This window comes from Peromyscus maniculatus, chromosome 3, assembly GCF_049852395.1.
Source record: "Peromyscus maniculatus bairdii isolate BWxNUB_F1_BW_parent chromosome 3, HU_Pman_BW_mat_3.1, whole genome shotgun sequence".
Lineage (NCBI taxonomy): Eukaryota > Metazoa > Chordata > Mammalia > Rodentia > Cricetidae > Peromyscus > Peromyscus maniculatus.
The window spans coordinates 148,939,670-148,958,968 of record NC_134854.1 but is presented as its reverse complement, the minus strand read 5'-3'; the positions used below and the strand labels follow the sequence as shown (position 1 = coordinate 148,958,968).

General features: G+C 48.7%; 1 protein-coding gene across 1 annotated transcript in view; it reads left to right on the top strand.

The window, feature by feature from the left end:
• The first annotated feature begins 7,337 nt into the window (after window positions 1-7,337).
• Window positions 7,338-19,299, top strand: part of Kcna6 (potassium voltage-gated channel subfamily A member 6) — a 36,165-nt gene continuing 24,203 nt past the window's right edge. Inside the window, exon 1 of the mRNA XM_042274146.2 lies at window positions 7,338-14,456. Within this exon, the coding sequence (XP_042130080.1) occupies window positions 9,712-11,301 (1,590 nt within the window). The 5' untranslated portion in view covers window positions 7,338-9,711 and the 3' untranslated portion in view covers window positions 11,302-14,456. The remainder of the gene's footprint in view (window positions 14,457-19,299) is intronic.

Here is a 19,299-nt window from a genome sequence, read left to right as displayed (position 1 = left end):
AAACATGTATCAACATGATGTATACTAGAATGGTATATAATACAGTTTGAGAGGTGATGAACAGAACTTTCTGACATGGGCTTTACATTGCTAGTTGTATTTGATGATGCCCTGTGCCCTGAGAAATTATCTTCTCTGTACTTCTGTTTTCTCATTTTTAAAAGGAGGCCAGGAAAAATTGCTACCCTTCCCCCAGCTTTCAACCAAGTGCATAGAACACAGTAAGAAGTCTTTAAATGTCTGCAAGTAGTGATGGCCACCTCTACTACATGCTTGTTGAAAGGTTAATGGAGAAAAGGACCCGACAACATGCAGGCTTAGCTGGGCCCATGACCCCATTGGAGATATCAGATGGGACATCAGAATGAGATGCCAGCCTGCTGCTACCTCAGTGATACCGTTAGGCCAGAGAGTGGACAAAGGAAAGAAAGAACTGCAGACCAGCCCCGTAAAAGCACACACGGGCTCTCTGCAGGATGGTGTGGTAGGAGAGAAAAGAAGCAGCAATGAGAATAAACATCACCCCAGTTAAGCTTCTGAAATGAAGTCCATGATCTCATGAAAAGAATTGCAGTTCTCTTCTTTAGTGATAGAAGATAGAACATTTATCACCCCTGTTGCCGCAACTTAGAAAGAGGAACTTGGCTAAGCAGGTTGGTCAGCAAAGACAAGGCTGTGCTGCATGCAGTCATACACAGCTAGGAAGTCTTGGTGGGGTATGCTAAAGGAGTTTCTCAGACTCTGTATCCATCCCTGGCGTTCTTGTGGCTTGGATGGTGGATGGTGAGAGCTCTGGCCACTAAGTGATGCCAATCAGATCTGATACATGATATCACTTGGCCTTTCCAAGATCAGAAAGAGCACAACATACAGTGTGCTCATGAGACAGAGAGATAGAGATCCTTCAAAAACAGCGGAAATGACCACTAAAGTCATGAAGTGTCTGACTCACACACAGGAAGTATGCTAATTCCAAAATCCCTAAGCAGCCCCAGCATCAACTTATGGGGCAACAGCAATTTTCCTCTTAGAGAGTAACACGTTCTGAACTCCAAATCTGTCACGGGCATGGAAGCCTCCCGAGTTAAAGTCTCAGGACCCCAAAATGTCTGCTATCAGTTTACTCACAATAGGGTGTCTGCAGTCAATATTCTTACTTGGAGGGCAAAGAAGGAGAATGAGAAGCAGTTATTGGTTCATCATGAGACATTACGTAGATGCCTAGTGGAGTCCCCAGTCTACTGTTCTCTGGCCCTTGACTGCTCGACCCCCCCCCCCCCAAGGCTCTCCTTTTTGCTGGCTGGCCATAGCTGATAGGCAATGCAGGTGGCATCTTCCTTGGGGACTGAACACCTTACCCAGTCTGCTTATTTAGGGTACTGGAGGTTCTGAATATTCCCGAAAAGTCCAGGTCATGGGTCCTCTGCTGGAATGACTGTGTTATGGTTTGGATCATAAATTTCTCCTAACATCCTCGGTTGCCCCAGGAGGGATGGTGGGACCTTTAAGAGGTGGAGCCTGATGGGAGGAAGTTAGGTCATTGGGGGTGTGATGGATAATCATGATTTTCAGTTTGATGAGATTTGGGATCACCAGAGGAAGAAACCCCTGGGTGTGTCTGTGAGGGCCTTTCCAGAGAGGTGTGACTGAGGCGGGACCAGCCACCCTGAATAAGAGCAGCATAATTTCATGGGCTGGGCTTCCAGATTGAACAGGAAGGAGAAAGCAAGAAGAGTGCCGGAATTCTTCTCTCCCTGCTCCTGTCTGTGAACACGGTGTAGCCAGCGCCTCACTCGTGCCCAGGATGTCCTCACCATGATGGACGGCGACTTTAACTGTGACCCACAGCAAACCCTCCCTTCCCAAGCTGCCTTTGCAGCAAAAAATAACAGAAGAGGATGCTGGCTTCTGAGTTCATCTCCTCTTTCTTGCGTTCTTGGTGTTTGGGGTGAAAAGTCTCTACTACACGCTCCCACCATGATGTCCTGTGCCATTCCAGGCCCCCAGAAGTGGGACCCTGTGACCATGGACTAAACCCTCTGAAGATGGAACCCCGAATAAACATTTCTCCCTGATACACTGATTATCACAGCTATTTTGTCAAAATGATGGGAAGCTGAGTAATGCCGACTGCCTGAAAGCCTTGTTAGGCTTCTCTCCCTGTTACAGACACCCCAGTGGCAATAACTACATGTATGACATGTGTGTGTCTTCTCACTGTAAACATAGCAGTGCATAATGTGATACTATCCGTTTGCTGTGGGAGGGTCTCTCTCTTCTCTTTCTTTCTCGTTTTCTTCCCTCTCTCCTCCCTATGTCCCTGTATCCAATTCAGGTGACGCGTTTGTACGCCTTGACTTTGTAACTGCTTGCTCTAGCCCACCCTGTTTTATTCAGAGCACTTGTTCCAGGAAGCAAGTCTGAGCCCGAACCAGCCTTTCTCGTACACAGGCCTTTAAGTATTTGCTCACTGAATTGGGAGTAGAACAAGAGGCAGTTATCTTTGCCAGCCCTGACCTCCCCTTACACCTTCCTGGACTCTCTCTTGTCCACTTCATTTCTTCTTGCCAGCTGGCCAGCTCTTTGCAGAGCTCATCAATGTGGCCCATTACATTCTCCCTCAGAGCCAGCAGTAGCCACCGAGTGCTATTCACTGTTTTTGAACGTCTTCCTAGAGATGCACATTTTATCTGCCTTCTAAATTACTACAGTTTTTTTTTCTTCAAATTGAGATGCATTTCCAGCAACACCATTTAATTAGTTTTTTTTTTCTTCCACTGACCATCATTCTGCTGGTGAAACATTGTGGCTAATTGTTAATGTTTGGCTATAGCATGTTTCTACTCCCAGGCACCAACTTTTGAATCAATTTGGATAGACTCAATTATATAAAGGTAACAGAGCCACCCTGAACATGGGAGACTTGGAACAGCTGGGGCTCTCTCTCCTTCAGACTACTGTTGCTTTGCTTGGGGCTATGAGGCGTGGTCTAGCTTCATGTCCCCTCATTGTGGAATGCATCTGGCAGAGCAGCCAACCATGGTGCTTTGCAGTGCTGGCCACTGTAGTTGGAGGGGAAAAGCTCTGAGCAGAGCTTCCCACTAACGATTAAATGTTTTGGTTCAGAAGCCCCACCTACCCCTTCTGCTTATAACTCACAGTCCAGACCCTTTTCCCATGTACCGCCCAGTCACAAGTAAGCTGGAGAGTACAAGATCCTGCATTCCTAAATCTAGAGGGATGCAGAGCAGCATCCCTGCCTGTCCCCGCAAGAAAATGAGAAGAAGCTGGTTGCCAACTTATGATGCTAGCAAGCTCCTTTGGGATCTTCTCTGAAAGATAGGAGTTTCTTGTGGATGGATTTCTTGGCATGGAGAGCCCTTCCCAAAGGCTGTTGATTTGCAGGGCGCAGATGTCTAATGCATTCCTTTCCCAATATATGTCTTCACTCCAGTGAGAACTGTTGAATTCTCGCTGGCAGATTCACCAGCCCTAAGATCAACATCACCATCTGGCTATCAACACCCTCCTCCTCCTCATTTAAAAACCTCAACCCCACAGTTCATTAGAAATAGTATTCACCTAGGGGGTAGGTATGTGCACTTGCTCTTCCTCAGTGCATGGGAAAGCTGAGGAGAAAGGAAGTAGTCACATGACTCCCAGCCTCTTAACTGAGTGGGGAAGGGACATTAGGCTAAGATTTATACCATCAAGCAGTCTTCAGATAGCTTGTGGGACCAGTGGGTGCTACTGGCAGGAAATTCACTCTCAAGTTTAAGATACCTTTAATGTCACTATTAGATGAGCAGTGTGTGCGTGCGTGCATGTGTGTGTGTGTTTTATGTATAAAGCTATAAAGATGGAAGGTAAACAAAATGAAACAACAAAAGTTATCTGTAAAGTATAGAATCATCCAATTGTTCATTCTTCCCCTCAAGGCTTTCTAGGATCTGGAGCTTTCTCCCTCACCACTCCAGCAGAGAAAGGATGGGAACATTGCAAGAAAGTAGAAATGGCCCAAGTCTTGGGGGAAATAGTGAAAAGGGAGGCTGGGGCCTGTTAGTCCTGACTGTCTCGGGTCAGAACAACTTCCGCACAATTCATGGCGCACAGCCGAAAACGCAGCGATGAGCCTTGCGTGGAGATGCATCAGCAGGATGGGGATACAGTGCCTGACTTTGACTCACTACCCCTGCTTCTAGCCAGCTCCAACCGGTCTGCACTCACAGTGCAAGCTCGGGCATGGGAGATATTTCTGAGGGAGGATGTGTCTTCACGCACAGGTAAGGCTCAGCAAAAATGGCCCTGATCACTAGGAGAGGGCAGGAGGGCAGGAGGGCAGGAGGGCAGGAGGGCAGGGAAAAGCAGCCCCCCCCCCACTCCGACCCCCCAGACGTTCCCTATGGAGAACTCCAGGGATCTTATGGCCAGGATAAAGTCAAACACTCAAGTTTACACGCACACACAGAAAGGTAAAAATGAAGTAAAAAATAGATCAGAACTGTCATTTGTATACTCAGATCAACATGTTTTATGATGTGTGGTCAAGCTAAGAAAATTATTAAGTTGTGATTCTAGTGCAAGGCTGAGAGTTCAAGACCAGTATGGGCTACCTATATATTGAGTTCAGAGCCAGCTTGGGATACATAGTGGGGTCCTGTCTCAAAACAACGAAGACAGAAGAAAAAAGGCCAGGGGTGCTCCTCATACTCATAATTCTAGCTCTTGGGAAGTGAATGTGGGGGGACCAGGAATTCAATGTCATCCTTGGTTGCACAGTGAGTTCAAGACAAGCCTGTGTTATTTATATCAAACCCTCTCTCAGTAAACAATAACAAAACCATAATAGGCAGAAATGATCATCAATTATGTGCCATCCTGTTTGGCACATATCTTCTGGTGTCTATGTTCTGTCTTTTCTTCTAAAAGAATTTAGTGCCATAGATTTAGATATTTCTAAATTTAAAAATTCATAAATCCTATATTTCTCATCTATGTTACAGACCCAAATCAGCCACTACAACCATGATGACTTCATTTGCATGCCTGCTTTGCCTCTCTAATTTAATATCTCTACAAACAAGATCTTGATTTACTCAACTGGCTTAATCCCTCATCTTCCCTGTCCTAAATGATCACACTGATGATCCACCCTGTTACTCCAACTAAGCCCTGACATGTTCCTTGCTTATTTCTCATAGGTAACCAGTTCCCAATGCTCCATTGGCCAAAGTCACCCATTTCCAGAATCTCTGCCCACTCTACTTACCCTAATTACTTACCTTCGTCCAATTTACCATCATCTTTTCTTCAGAATACCATTCATTTCCTAGTCTTTTTATTTCTTCTTTTGTCCCTGTGGTGGTTTTGAATGACAATGCCCCCCTTAGGCTCATATGATTGAATGCTTGGTCCCCAGTTGGTGGAACTGTTTAGGAAGGATTAGGAAGGTGGCCTTGTTGGAAAAGCTATGTCACTGGGGATGGGCTTTGAGATGTCAAAAGCCCATGTCAGCCCCACCCCCTCTCTCTGCCTCCTTCCTGAGGATCAGATGTAAGCTTTCAGCTACTGCTCCAGTACCATGCCTGCCTACCTGTCTCCACACTCTCAACCCATCCTCTGAGACTGTAAACAAGCCCCTAATTAAATGTGTTCTTTTAGAAGTTGCCTTGGTCATGGTGTTTCATCACCATGTAATAGAACAGTAACTAAGGCAGTCCCTTGAGTTCTTTCTTATTTTATCCTTTGTGTAAACCACATCTCCTCCACATGGGAACTGCTATTAGATTCACAAAACCTAAATACCTCACTTTGCCAGATCTTACCCCGTGTTCCTTTTTCAATGTCCTTTACTCTTCTCCTTGCATGGTCTGTGTGAGCCTTCAATGCTCACAACCTGTCTGGTCTTTCGCATTCATTTGTCTGTCCAGAATGTTCTCTCCTGGCTGATTAACTTGGTGGATCCCCTCTCTACTTTGAATTCTTACTAGAAACATTCCTTCTGCCAGGGGCACTGGACTAATTACCTTTGTTATCACTGGGACAAAGTACCTGACCAAAAAGCAACGTAAGACAGGAAGGGTGCGTTTTTGTCTCCCAGGTGTGTCTCACATGATGGCTGGGAGGGCCAGGCGGAAGGAACAGAGGCTAATTACTCTGTGTCTGCCATCAAGAAATGAAAGAGAGAGATATGAATGCAAGCACTCAGCTTGTCTTGTCTTTTTTATTTTGTCTGGGACTCCAACCAGTTGGATGGTGCTGCCCACATTCCAGACAGATCTTCTCTCCTCAGTTAAATTCTGGGAATACCCTCTCATAGACATGGCCAGAAGTCGGTCTCATTGGTGAGTCTAAGTTCAGTTAAATTGACAATTAAAATTAACCATTACAGAACCATGCTCTTTAAAGTTCTATCTTCTACATCCATCCATGACATAGCATCCCTTTATTCTCTTTATTATGTATAGTGTGTAAATATCTTCTTCGTTGTGTGGCACAGATTCCTGGGTTAGAAAGGAATGTATTCACTGTTCACTGTTTAGCGTCTGACACTACAGTGGCCACCCAGTAGCTGCTAAATTAGTGACTAATTGAATAAATGACTAACCTCAATGGTCACTGCAGATGTTTAATTTTTAGATACAGTAAACAAATAGTCTGTGCTGAAATGAATCAGAGCCCAGTGAATGGCAGAGGAATGGTCAGATCACAAGTACCTGTGATTGGAAGCAGCAACACAGTGTCTATATAGAGAGGTGAGCGGCATATCCTCCTTCTTCAGGAAGCTGGCACCTCTGAAGGTGTGATTCTTTAAAATTCATCCTTAATATCTACTTAAGAGGAACTATCTAGGCACAGAGAATGAGTCTGTTTCACAAAAGAACTAAAAACAGAAGTCTGATTCATGAATTTGCTAATGGCTTCTGCCTCCCAAGGGAACCTCCCAGTGTACAATGAAGCCTTTCTAGGGGCTCAGCCCTCTGTCTGATGTGAAGGTAACCACAAACCCAAGTTCTGCCTGTAGGATGGGAGGCAGTGCCAGCCAGTTGACCAGGAGCATTCAAATGGCTATCTGATGCATCTTCTAGAAGAATCAACTTCTTCTCATACCCCTGTTTGGTTGTGACTGATCTCACGGACAACTGCTTGGCGGAAAGTGGCCATGGGGACAACAAGCATGCAAATGAATAATTCGTGATGAAATTAGAAAACAAAGCCCAAAGAATCCCAGGCAAGTGAATTCACAACACAGAAAGTAATTGCAGAATGCAGGACAAGAGAGTGTATTTCCTACATCGTATTTATTGTTGCTTTATTTAATTTTTTTCTTTGAATGGAGTAACTTTTGTGTGAAGTCTAAATTGCTTAATTACACAGCCTGTAAATGGGAAAACTATCGACTGGGTGAATGCACTGCACTTGCTCTCTCACCCTTCCCTGAACTGCACAAGGGAGGGAAGGAGGAGACCAAGCTGAGCAGAAGGGGAGAAGAGGCTATGGTCCGGTCCGGTAGACCGCGGAGGGACGGACACAGGAGAGCACAGTGGGTGTTGAAGCCAGCTTCCCTCTTACTTTCTCTCCCCTTGACTTCCTCCTTACAGGTCCAGGAGCTCTGGTTTTCTCCTCTGCCTCATCCCTCTGGGAGCAGCTGCTGTGATTTTAAAACAGTCTGTGTATAAGGGATGGCTAAGAACCCACACTTGCATTCCGGGGCTTGAGACAATCTTTATGTGCCATTCCCATCCTTAGCCCTTTTGAAGCTCTTTCTTATGAAGAAGCAGCCACACAGAGAGGCTGGCCATTGCCAGCCAATCCACTCTGGCCACGGGAAAGTCAAGGCCAAGCTGCCTGGATGTGGCAGTCTGAAAGAATAAGATGCACTCTCCAGCATCTTCATCCATGAGAGCTAGGGAGGAAACAGTCTAAAGCCTTTAGCAGAATGGATGGGAAACCTTGCTGGCATTCAAAGAGAGGCAGAGTAAGAGGCATGGGTTCCCTCACAACCCATTTTGCCCCATCCAAATCCTGCCAAATGAGACTCCATTGTAACATGGCCTAGGGGTAGAGGCCATTATTCTGGAGAAGCACCTAAAATGTGTCCATTAGACGCTCATTGAACATAGCTGTAATTTATTGACATTTTGATGTACCCCATTTCCAGTTATCCTTCCCCCTTTCTTGACACAAATAAATATAAATTACACAATCTTTTTTCTTTTCCCCTCCAGGGAGGCTTGGAACAAAGATTCTGGGTTGCAGTTCCCTGTATATTGTGTATCTTTAATACTATGATCTTCCGGTTCTTTTCATAGGAGCTAATGGCGGGTGTTCCCAGGACTCCATGAGAGGGTTTCCCACTCACTGGGCATGGGTAGACTTTCCCTCCCCTGTTACTATCACTAATGCCATGAAGAGAGCTGCAGCCCCACCCTTCCAGGTTGCAAATGTGAGTCTATGGGGGAATTAACATTGGGATACAGCCTAAACGCAAAGCTCTCAAGACATTTAAAAATACTTCATTTCCCCCACTCTCGGTAGAGGTTGAAATCGGCAAATGTGTCTTCATGGATAGAGAAAACATGGCATTCTTTCCCCCATTAAGTAGCTGTTGAGGGGAGTCAGATGCTGTGTACAGGGGAGGGGTGTGTTGGGCCAGGGTGTGATTTCTTTTTGGTGAAATACACTGCGCAGGTCAGCCCGGTGAACAGAAATGAGAAGAGATGTGAAGGATGGAGGGGGTGCGTTAATACTGCGGCGGCTGGGTTGGGGTGGGGGTGGGGGCGTGTGTGTGTGAATGTGAGAAAGCAAGAGGCGTGCCAGGCGAGCGCGGGAAAGATTACTGGGGAGGCAAGTGTACATATCTCTCCCCAGCATCTAGGCTTGCTGCAGCCCCTGGCTGGGTAAGGGGTGTGATGGGAGAGTGGGGTGGGAGGGGGCAGCAGGCGGGGCCTGCCACGTCACTTGGAGAGTGTTGGGGAGGAAGGGCAGAGCGGAGAGCAGTGCCTGCTGCTGCTGCTTCTGCTGCTGCTGCTGTTGCTGCTGTTGTTGCTGCTGCTGCTGCTGTCGCTGCTGCCGGCGTAGCCAAGGCTTGAAGCTGTGGGAGGTGGGTCCCTGCGCTCCGGCGCCTGGGCAGCCCCAGGGCGGTCCCAAGGCCTGTGGAACAGCTCCTGGGAAGAAGGTGGCGGTTGGAACCGCGACCTTGGCCAGACCTAGTTCGGTGGTGGACGCAGGGCGGAGGCGGAGGCCGAGCCCCGGCAAGAGTCTTTGGCGAGCCGGAGGGAGGCGCATCTGGCGCTTCTGTACCAGCGGCAACCCAGGGTCTTGTAAGGCTGGGAGAAGAACAGCAGGACCCGGAGAGAGCCAGCAGGTCTGGAAGGCGGACTCGTGGGTCCCCGAGCCCAGTTTTAGTCACCACCGGGAGCTAAGCCACGCGTCTTTTCGGGCAGCCAGTTTCACGCGCGCGACAGTTTGCGGGTTCCAGGCATCCCAGTAATCTTGAGCACTGAGGCGTGGCTGCTGGGAGCCAGAGCCACATCCCAGAACTAGCCTGGCCGAGGAACCAGCTGCAGGTTTCACCGACCTAACCGCCAGGTCAGATCGCCGGCCCCACCCTAAAAGAGGGCGCAGCCGGAGCTGGTAAGCGTGTGCCGCGCTCCCGAGTTCCTGTCGTGGGCGCCGTCCTAGTGGTGGGGAGCGCACCGCCAAGGGGACATGAGATCGGAGAAATCCTTGACGCTGGCGGCGCCGGGGGAGGTCCGTGGGCCGGAGGGGGAGCAACAGGATGCCGGAGAGTTCCAGGAGGCCGAGGGCGGCGGTGGCTGCTGTAGTAGTGAGAGGCTGGTGATCAACATCTCCGGGTTGCGCTTCGAGACGCAGTTGCGCACCCTATCGCTGTTCCCCGACACGCTTCTGGGAGACCCTGGCCGCAGAGTCCGCTTCTTTGACCCCCTGAGGAACGAGTACTTCTTTGACCGCAACCGACCCAGCTTCGATGCCATCCTCTACTACTATCAATCTGGGGGCCGCCTGCGTAGGCCGGTCAACGTGCCCCTGGACATCTTTATGGAAGAGATCCGCTTCTATCAGTTGGGGGACGAAGCCCTGGCGGCCTTCCGGGAGGATGAGGGTTGTCTGCCCGAAGGTGGCGAAGATGAGAAACCACTCCCCTCCCAGCCCTTCCAGCGCCAGGTCTGGCTCCTCTTTGAGTACCCGGAGAGCTCTGGACCCGCTCGAGGCATCGCCATCGTTTCAGTGTTGGTCATTCTCATCTCCATCGTCATCTTTTGCCTGGAGACCTTGCCCCAGTTCCGTGCAGATGGGCGTGGCGGAAGCAATGAGGGTAGTGGGACCCGCATGTCCCCGGCCTCCAGGGGGAGCCACGAGGAAGAAGAGGAGGATGAGGATTCCTATGCATTTCCCGGTGGCATTCCCCCTGCGGGGGTGGGGACCGGGGGAGCGTCCTCATTCAGTACTCTCGGGGGTTCCTTCTTCACGGACCCTTTTTTTCTGGTGGAAACTTTGTGTATCGTCTGGTTCACTTTTGAGCTCCTGGTGCGCTTCTCTGCTTGTCCCAGCAAGGCGGCCTTCTTTCGCAATATCATGAACATCATTGACTTGGTGGCCATCTTTCCCTACTTTATCACCCTGGGCACTGAGCTAGTGCAACGTCACGAGCAGTCCGTGAGTGGTGGCAGTGGCCAAAATGGGCAGCAGGCCATGTCCTTAGCCATCCTCAGGGTGATTCGCCTGGTCCGGGTGTTCCGCATCTTCAAGCTTTCCCGCCATTCCAAGGGGCTGCAGATCCTGGGTAAGACTTTGCAGGCATCCATGCGGGAGCTGGGGCTACTCATCTTCTTCCTCTTCATCGGAGTCATCCTCTTCTCCAGCGCCGTCTACTTCGCAGAGGCAGATGATGACGACTCGCTCTTCCCTAGCATCCCAGATGCCTTCTGGTGGGCTGTGGTTACAATGACCACGGTAGGTTATGGGGATATGTACCCCATGACTGTGGGGGGCAAGATTGTGGGTTCATTGTGTGCCATTGCTGGAGTTCTCACCATTGCTCTACCAGTACCGGTCATTGTCTCCAATTTCAACTACTTCTACCACCGAGAAACAGAACAGGAAGAGCAAGGCCAATATACCCACGTCACCTGTGGGCAGCCTACACCGGACCTGAAGGCAACAGACAATGGGCTTGGCAAAGCTGACTTTTCCGAGGCTTCACGAGAACGGCGGCCTAGCTACCTTCCAACTCCACATCGAGCTTATGCAGAGAAAAGGATGCTCACTGAGGTTTGATGGATGCAGGCAGGGCCTGCAGGAAAATGGGAGCTCTGAGCAAGCCATCTCTCAGGCTTCCTTCTCATGCTCACTACTCCCGCCCTAGCTCCAGAGGACCTCGAACCCCCTCCCCCGTACCCAGTACACGGCATCCTGGACCAAATACCTGGACTGTAGACTGTTGCTCAATCCTCACAGCATTCGAGGTTTCTCCATCTTAGTGACATTTTGGAAATTTCAACGGTGCCGCCCAGTCATACCCATCTATCAAGTGGATGAGATACACATTTCTGCCTGATCTTCCCTCAAGACTTCATGCCTGGGTCTTGTAATATCACTAGGAATGGTGACATCAATAGAATAGGAAGCAGCTCTACTCAGGTCTCTTCTTCAGCGTCCTTTGCTTTGGGTCATGCACCTTCCTTAGCTTCTGGCCACTTGGTCACTGACAGAATCTGGAGACTGGAAAAGAATTCAACTTGCTGTTTTAGCTCAGTGCCCCATCCACCTTCTGGCAGGGAGCGCTGTCAGCTGCACAGTTATTCATGCCTAAATTTGGATGGGATTAGAGCAAACACTACCCAACTGGATTATCTGAAGGACCTAAGGGTCAGTTCTAGACCAAAGGGGCTGGTCGATTCCTCTAGGTGTGATCTGGCACAGGAGACCCTGGCTGGGGTCCACATAAATCCTCTCTACTCGAATTCTCTGACTCCCTTGAGCTTCCAGGAAGACTCCTTCTCAGAGCCAAATATTCTTTGTGCGAGCATCTTTGTGAGCCGAGGAACTGGAAAATGGAACTACAGAGCCAGGAGAGAAGGCTGACCCAGAGCCAAGTGACTGGCTGGGCCACATATCTGACCCTAGGTGCCACTTAGCAGAGACTGTCACCTTGGACAGGCAGAGGGACTCTGCTGCAGACAGCAGCCAATTCTCCCTAGTTAGCCCAGACTTCTCTAAGGTATCCTCCACCCTTCTTCCTGGGACCTAGGATTGCAGATGATTTTTTTTTTTTTTTTTTTTTTTTTTTTTTTTTTTTTTTTTTTTTTTTTTAACAAAGCAACCTCAGCTTTATCCTGCAGACAGGTGAGTTCACACATTGAATGCCAGCATAGCTCTCCTCCCCTGCCACGGGCAACAGCACTTGGTTTGGAGCCAGAAACAGGCATACGGTCATTTTGTTGACAGCCTCACTCTTAGGGGATTTTGCTGAGTCAAGCAAGCGTTTGTCTGTTCTGCTCTTCCTCTGGAGCTGCATTTGGCCTGCTCTAACTGCAAAGGTAACTCGGTAGTTCCCACTTGGACCAAGCCATCTTCTCCCATTGTGAAACCACCACCACCCCTTCCAGCTACCTACTGCCCCCCTCCCCAAGTAACATCGCCCTTCAGTTTTGCCTTTGACAAACTGTGATGTACTGTTCTCAGTTCTCATGGGTGCAGTTCTGAACCCCAAAGGACTGTTCCGGTGTTTTTTTAATTTTATATGGACACTTTAAGACTCTTTAAAGGGAATGCTTTTTAAAAAGGTTTTTCTCGAAGAGCAACTTACAAAGGGACTGACCTGGGGGTTGGCTTGAGAGCCACTGTGGCTCCAGTGAGTGACAGATCACGATCTCAGTTTTGCCACAGCTTTACAGGGTAACTTTGGTGTCACAGTCCCTCTTTGTGCCTCAGTTTCCCCATCCATTAAGTGAGAACATTAATGTCTTCCCCTCCCTACCTCATGGGGAATATCAATAAACTCACCCCCGGAAGGTGGGGAAGATGTTATGCAAGTGTGTGAATTATAGTAATGGATTTGAGTTTTAGTTCATTATCCTGCCTTCCTGTCTCCCAAAGGCAAGGCCTTTCCCCAGAAGTTTCCACCTTGCATCCAGAGCCCAAGACTAGGCCATTGTAGACCATTAGCTCTCTCAGTCTCTCACTGGCCTTTTGGGCTGGGCCTCCATCCTCTCCCTTATCCTTCAGAATGGAGTGTATTCTTGAAGTAGACTTGGTGGCCAGAGGTCACTTTACCTAGGCGACTGACTTCTCCAAGCCTGGAATATAGTAAAAGACAGGGATATTTAAGGTTCAGAGACCTAATTCCAATGCCAGAAAGAAAGTGCTTTTCGTGTCCAACCACTTTAGTCACCCTGAGCCCACCCCGGTGGCCAAAGGGATGCCCCTAGCTGAGGGTGAGTGTGGGGACATGTGTGCATGGATCTCTGTGTGTGTATATATCGTTACCCTCATCACTGTCCTTGTCCTTCCGCAAACATTGCCTTTTCAAGTCAGAGCATGCCTGAAAGTGAAAGGTTTGTGGAGAGCCAGGCTCTCCAGGGACTCTGGTTGCCGTAGCAACCTTCCAGACTGTTCTCCCTACTGATCTGGGTATCAAGGGAGAATAGACTACACATCCCAGCTTCTTAAGTGGGAGCACCTCCCTTCTATTGGTTTAGGCATTGGTAGAACTAAAGACAAGGACTCAGGACCTTTGAAAATGTGGAGGAAGTAAATTCTCAACACTTCCTGCCTGAATCTCTTTTTCCTGGTTCCATATCTGGTCCCCGAAGCTGCCACATCTTACTCCCGAGTCTTCAGAAACTTGAATGCTTAAAAGCTGCCCAATGAAGCCAACAGCAACGTTAAGGTTTTCGAAAGGAGACCTCAGAGAGGGTACAAAATGTCCCTTCCACAGCAGCCAGGCCAGGCCTTGAGGACATGGATGACACCAGTCTGAGGTGTCATGGCATTCTTGTCTTAGATGCAGGCTTTTCCCAGATCTAAGAGAGACCAAGAAGAGTGAAATCTCTCCCTCCCAGGGAGCAACGTTTCTCCTGGCAAGAAGCTCAGAGGTGGCTCTTAGGATGTCATACAGAAGCTGAGAGGCAGTGACCCAATCTAGTTTTTGTGGAGAATTTTGTCCAGTGACCCCTCCCTGTTTCTGAGCCTCCATGTGGACATTGTAACCTTGGCACCAGGAGTTATATGCACCGTGTGCTGCCTCAACAGCTGGAATAGGATCACAGCTGCCCAAGAAGGTGGGTCCAAGCCATCCTAATAACAGACTTAAGCCAGTGTGGGCTCCCAGAAGACTTCTTGGGACTGCCAATTTCTGCATGGGATGAGGACACTCCTCCCGCCTAGCATCCCAGAGGAGCAAGGGACAGCTGGCCTTCCTTGAACCCGAGGTAGGTCCTCCAGTGGAGGTCTTTCAGCCCTAACAGAGTGGTGAGGGGAAGTGGGCTCAGCAGCCGGTGGAGCAGGGGTTTACTGTCTATCTTCCTTGCTGTGTGGTTCTGTCTTCATCTGTTTCTGTCCCCTCCCTTCTTCCCCCTGCTTTTCCCTACTTTTTCTCTGCAGTCTTCCTCTCCTTCCAAAGATATATATACATTTCTTCTTCCCCAACTCTCTTCTTTCTACCCCTCCTACTCCATTTAAACAGGTCTTCCTTCCACGTATATTTCTATCTCTCTTTCCCCTCCCCTCCCCCCTTTTGACTTTTGGGAGCCCCTTTGGCATTACTGTGAGGGCCATACTTTGGACTACAGGACAGTTGTGACCCAGGATTTTGCTAAGAAGATTTCCTGTTTCCCTGGCATGTCAGGGTACCGTATTTCCCTTGCACGCTCTCTGTTCTCAGAGGAGCTGCACTTACGCAATGAGATGAGATTCCATGGGGTTAGTAAAACGTCCTCTAGAAATTTCTTGAGCATGAAAATGCTAGGATAAAAGAGGAAAGGTGGCAGGGAGGAAGGAATGTGGGGAGAGACAGAAATAGAGATGATAATATCTAGATAATGAATTTGAGTCTCAGATACGCGGCCATTTAGCACTGGAGTATGTCCATCTCAGCATCCTCCAACCTTAGGAGCTTTGCAGAGAGGTTGGAGTCAAAGAAACAGTAAAAATGGTGAAACAGAGAAAATTGGACTAGTCTGGAGGAAGCCTTAACAAAGGGCAGATCTGATAACAACTCAGCACTTGGAAGGCTTGCTCAGCCTCTGGCTGGCTCCTTGCGTCCTCAAGGCAGAGCAAGAGGAAAAGGCACCATTCCCAGTGATGTAAAGCACAGGGCACACATCTTGATGTGGAAGACCAAGATTCACTAGCCAACCCATAGTAGGGTGAGTGTAATGTCCCTGCCCTGGACATTACAGCAGGACATCCTGGTGGCCGTCAGGACACACACGGCTCACTCAGGCTGTTAAACTAGCACCAGAGAACTTTTGTGGGTGACAGAGCTGTCCTAAAACAGGTGTGTTGAAAGTTGTATGACTTAGGTGAGAGAGACATGAGTCTGATGGCCCAGGTCTTCTCATGAGCTGGTACAAGTTCTGGTTTTATAAATTGAAAGGATGGACCATGCAGAGTACCTGCATTAGCATAACGGTTCATTTTCCTCTGCAGCTTTAGAGTTTTCCTGTAGCTCCTCCTTGTAGCTGCCACAAAATATAAAGAAGTGGGGCATGTGCGTGTGTGTGTGTGTGTGTGTGTGCGCGCGCGCGTGCGTGCACGCGCGTGTGTGCGCATGTGTGTATGTGTGTGTGTGTGTGTGTGTGTGAGAGAGAGAGAGAGAGAGAGAGAGAGAGAGAGAGAGAGAGGAGAGATCTCCCTTGGGTGTGTACATGGTGCATTTATGTGTGTGTTTATAGTGTTTGAGTGGTATATGTCATGTGTATATTGTGTGTGCATGTGTGGTCTGTGTTTGTGTGTGTGGTGTGTGTTGTATATGAGTGTGGTATGTGTATTGTGTGTGGTATATGAGTGTGGTATGTGTGTATGTGTGTGTGCATGGTGTCTGTGAAGGTGCTGTGGGGTATATGTGTGTCTCTGTGGTGTGGTGTGTGTGTGTGCGTGCATGTGGTGTGTGTGTGTTGGTGTGTGTATGTATGTGCTATGTATGTGGTGGTGTGTAGTATGTGTGTTATGTGGTGTGTGTGGTGCCTCTGGGATCTCTGTGGCGTGTATATGTAGTGTGTGTGTGCGTGTGTGTGTGGTATGTGTATGTTTATGGTGTGTATATGGTATGTGTAGGGTGCGTGGGAGTCTATGTTTTGTGTGTGTGTGTGTGTGTGTGGTGTGTATGTGTGTGGTATGTGTATGTTTATGGTGTGTATGTGGTATGTGTGTGGTGTGTGTATGTTTATGGTGTGTATGTGGCATGTGTGGGGTGTATGGGAATCTATGTTGTATGTGTTGGGGTGTTTTGTTTTGACTGTCAAGCTTCATGAGATTTATATGCTCAGCATTCCTCTGAAGACCCATCAGGCCGTTCTCTACATGAGCTGGCACTGCACACATCATAGCATACAAGAGCAGGGCAAGGGCTTGCTCAGGCGTTCATACTGCGTTCCAGAGCAAAGCAACCTCACAGAGCCCCTTCCCCCCAAAGCACCAAATCCTCACATCTGTAAGCATCAGGAACTAAGTTTAGTCATTTTTCACCCTCTTTCACTCTTTCCTGAGGTCATTGTTAACCCTTAATAGCCCTGTGTGATAGAGGCTGGCAGTCTTCTAGGCTTTGGTTTAAATCAAAGTGGTTGGAGTTTATCATACTTTTCATATGGCCTTCTGGTGTCCCTTTGTATTGCCTTGTGCCCACAGAGCCTTGTCCCTCTCCTCCTCTGGGGCTTTCCCTCCATGTGACACCTCCGACTCCTATTGCTTGTCTTCTGCACACTGCTTCTCCCTCCCCTGACCCAGGCTTGGCTTGCGGCACTCTTTCCTCTCACCTGCATCTCTGTGAATGCCAGGAAAGATTCCCAGGAGATGTCAGACTCCCTGGACCGTCTGCCGGGAACTACTGTCTAACTCGGATTGGCCTTGACTGTGAGCTATTGCCTGAGGAAGGGAAGCGTGTCCTCCTTCTGATGTGTCATGGTCACTTACGGGAGGAAGAGGAGTTCATGCGTTCAGCTGTAGGATTCACTGCCCACGCCCCCTTTCGACTCCTCTGCACAGACACCTCATAGCAGAGTGAGGCCTGGAGCACAGGGCTCTGGAGGGAGGACACAGATTGCCAGACGCAGGCCACTGGGACGCGGACAGATGGGAGCCTGCTTCTCATGCTGCCGCTTTCCTGCTCCGGGCTTGAAGGCCTCATGGGATGGAGCCTGTGATGTTTTCATGTTTCTTTGCTCTGAACCGGAGAGTGGTTCTTCTGCCCTCTCTGTCCCTTCTTTGTCCCCATGCCCTTGTTTACACAGTGTCCCTACAGAGGGTAGTGGAGCTGCCTGCTATTCACCAGATTTTTTGCTTGTTTGTTTGTTTTTTTGTTTTTTGAGACAGGGTTTCTCTGTGTAGCTTTGCGCCTTTCCTGGATCTCTGTAGACCAGGCTGACCTCGAACTCACAAAGATCCACCTGCCTCTGCCTCCCTAGTGCTGGGATTAAAGGCGTGAGCCACCACTGCCCATCTATCCACAAGTTTTCAAGTGTCATTCCTTCAGAATACAGACTCATTCACAGAATAAAAGGCAGGGGCGGAGGGAGAAGTCTGCTAGACAGAAACTCAGTGTTAATGCTGGTCTAAACTAGACCTCTTTGGTACCTAGCCCTGCTCAGGTTTATGACTCTTATTTTTTTAATACAACTGTAACCTCATCATGGATACTATGGAGGAGTCCACAGACCCACGCATTGAACTGTAAGATCTGCTGTCCACACCCCCTTTAGACTCCTCTGTGTAGACGCCTGCCCTTAGAAGACATCCCGGGACCCTAAGCAGTCTGCTGCTGGCTGCATAGAGTGCATTCAGTCCTGGGCCCTTTGGTGAAAGCAAAGCCAACATTTCAAAAGGAAATTGCAGCCACAAAGTCTGCTGGTGCTGCTATTTTTGACATGCCTGCTCTTCTCTGGGGATTTGACAACCCCTGTCTCCTGGAGACAGACAAACCTGCTCCTGGTAGCAGAGATGTGCTTGGAGAGAACTCACAACATAACTGTCCTGTGGCTGGCATGACAGAGGGTTGTACTCTCTTCTTCACTCTTAGAAAGCAAGCCCATGGCTAAGCATCCACAGAACCCAGGCTATGGCCTTACCCTTGCCAGGGAAGCTGATGTACTCTGCATGCAGAACTCTGGCTGTGGCCTTACCCTTGCCTGGGGAAACTCATGGTACTCTGCATGCAGAACTCTGGCTGTGGCCTTACCCTTGCCAGGGAAGCTGATGTACTCTGCATGCAGAACTCTGGCTGTGGCCTTGCCCTTGCCAGGGAAGCTGATGTACTCTGCATGCAGAACTCTGGCTGTGGCCTTACTCTTGCCTGGGGAAACTCATGGTACTCTGCATGCAGAACTCTGGCTGTGGCCTTACCCTTGCCTGGGGAAGCTGATGTACTCTGCAGCCTCCCAAGAGCAAGGAGCCCCAATAGTTCTTGTAATTTACAAGTCTTTGAAACCTAGTCAGGGCTCTTTGCAATTAGGCTTTAGAGCAAAGTAGTAAAGAGTCAGGGCACTGGTTCAAATCCTTCCCTGCTATGGAACACCAGGCAGGTATGAAGCTGTCCCATGACCCAGTTTACCTCTCTTTTACATGGGGGATGATAATAACATTGACCTGATAAGACTTCTCTAAGGATCAAATGAGTTAGCATATAGAAAATGTTTAAAAGAGTAATCTCTCTTTAAAGATTGACTATTTTGGGTCTGGAGAGATGGCTCAGTGGTTTAAGAGTACTGGTTGTTCTTCCAGAAGACCTGGTTCGAGTCTCAGAACCCACAGTGATTCACAATTGTACTTTCAGTTCCAGAGGATCCAACACCCTCCTCTGGTCTCTGCAGGCACACGATATGGACACAATACACATACATACATGCAAGCAAACCACCCATACCCATAAAGTAATGAAAATTAAAGATTGATTAATTTGACTCTTATATTTTTACATAGTGAACCTAGGTAGGTAGATAGGTAGGCAGGCAGGTAGTTATCCTCTTTGGTGAGTAGGAGAAGGAGAGGCAAGATGGGTTGTGACATGCTCAAGGGCTCATAGCTATGTATGGTTCATTGCCAATGTTACAGGACAGAATG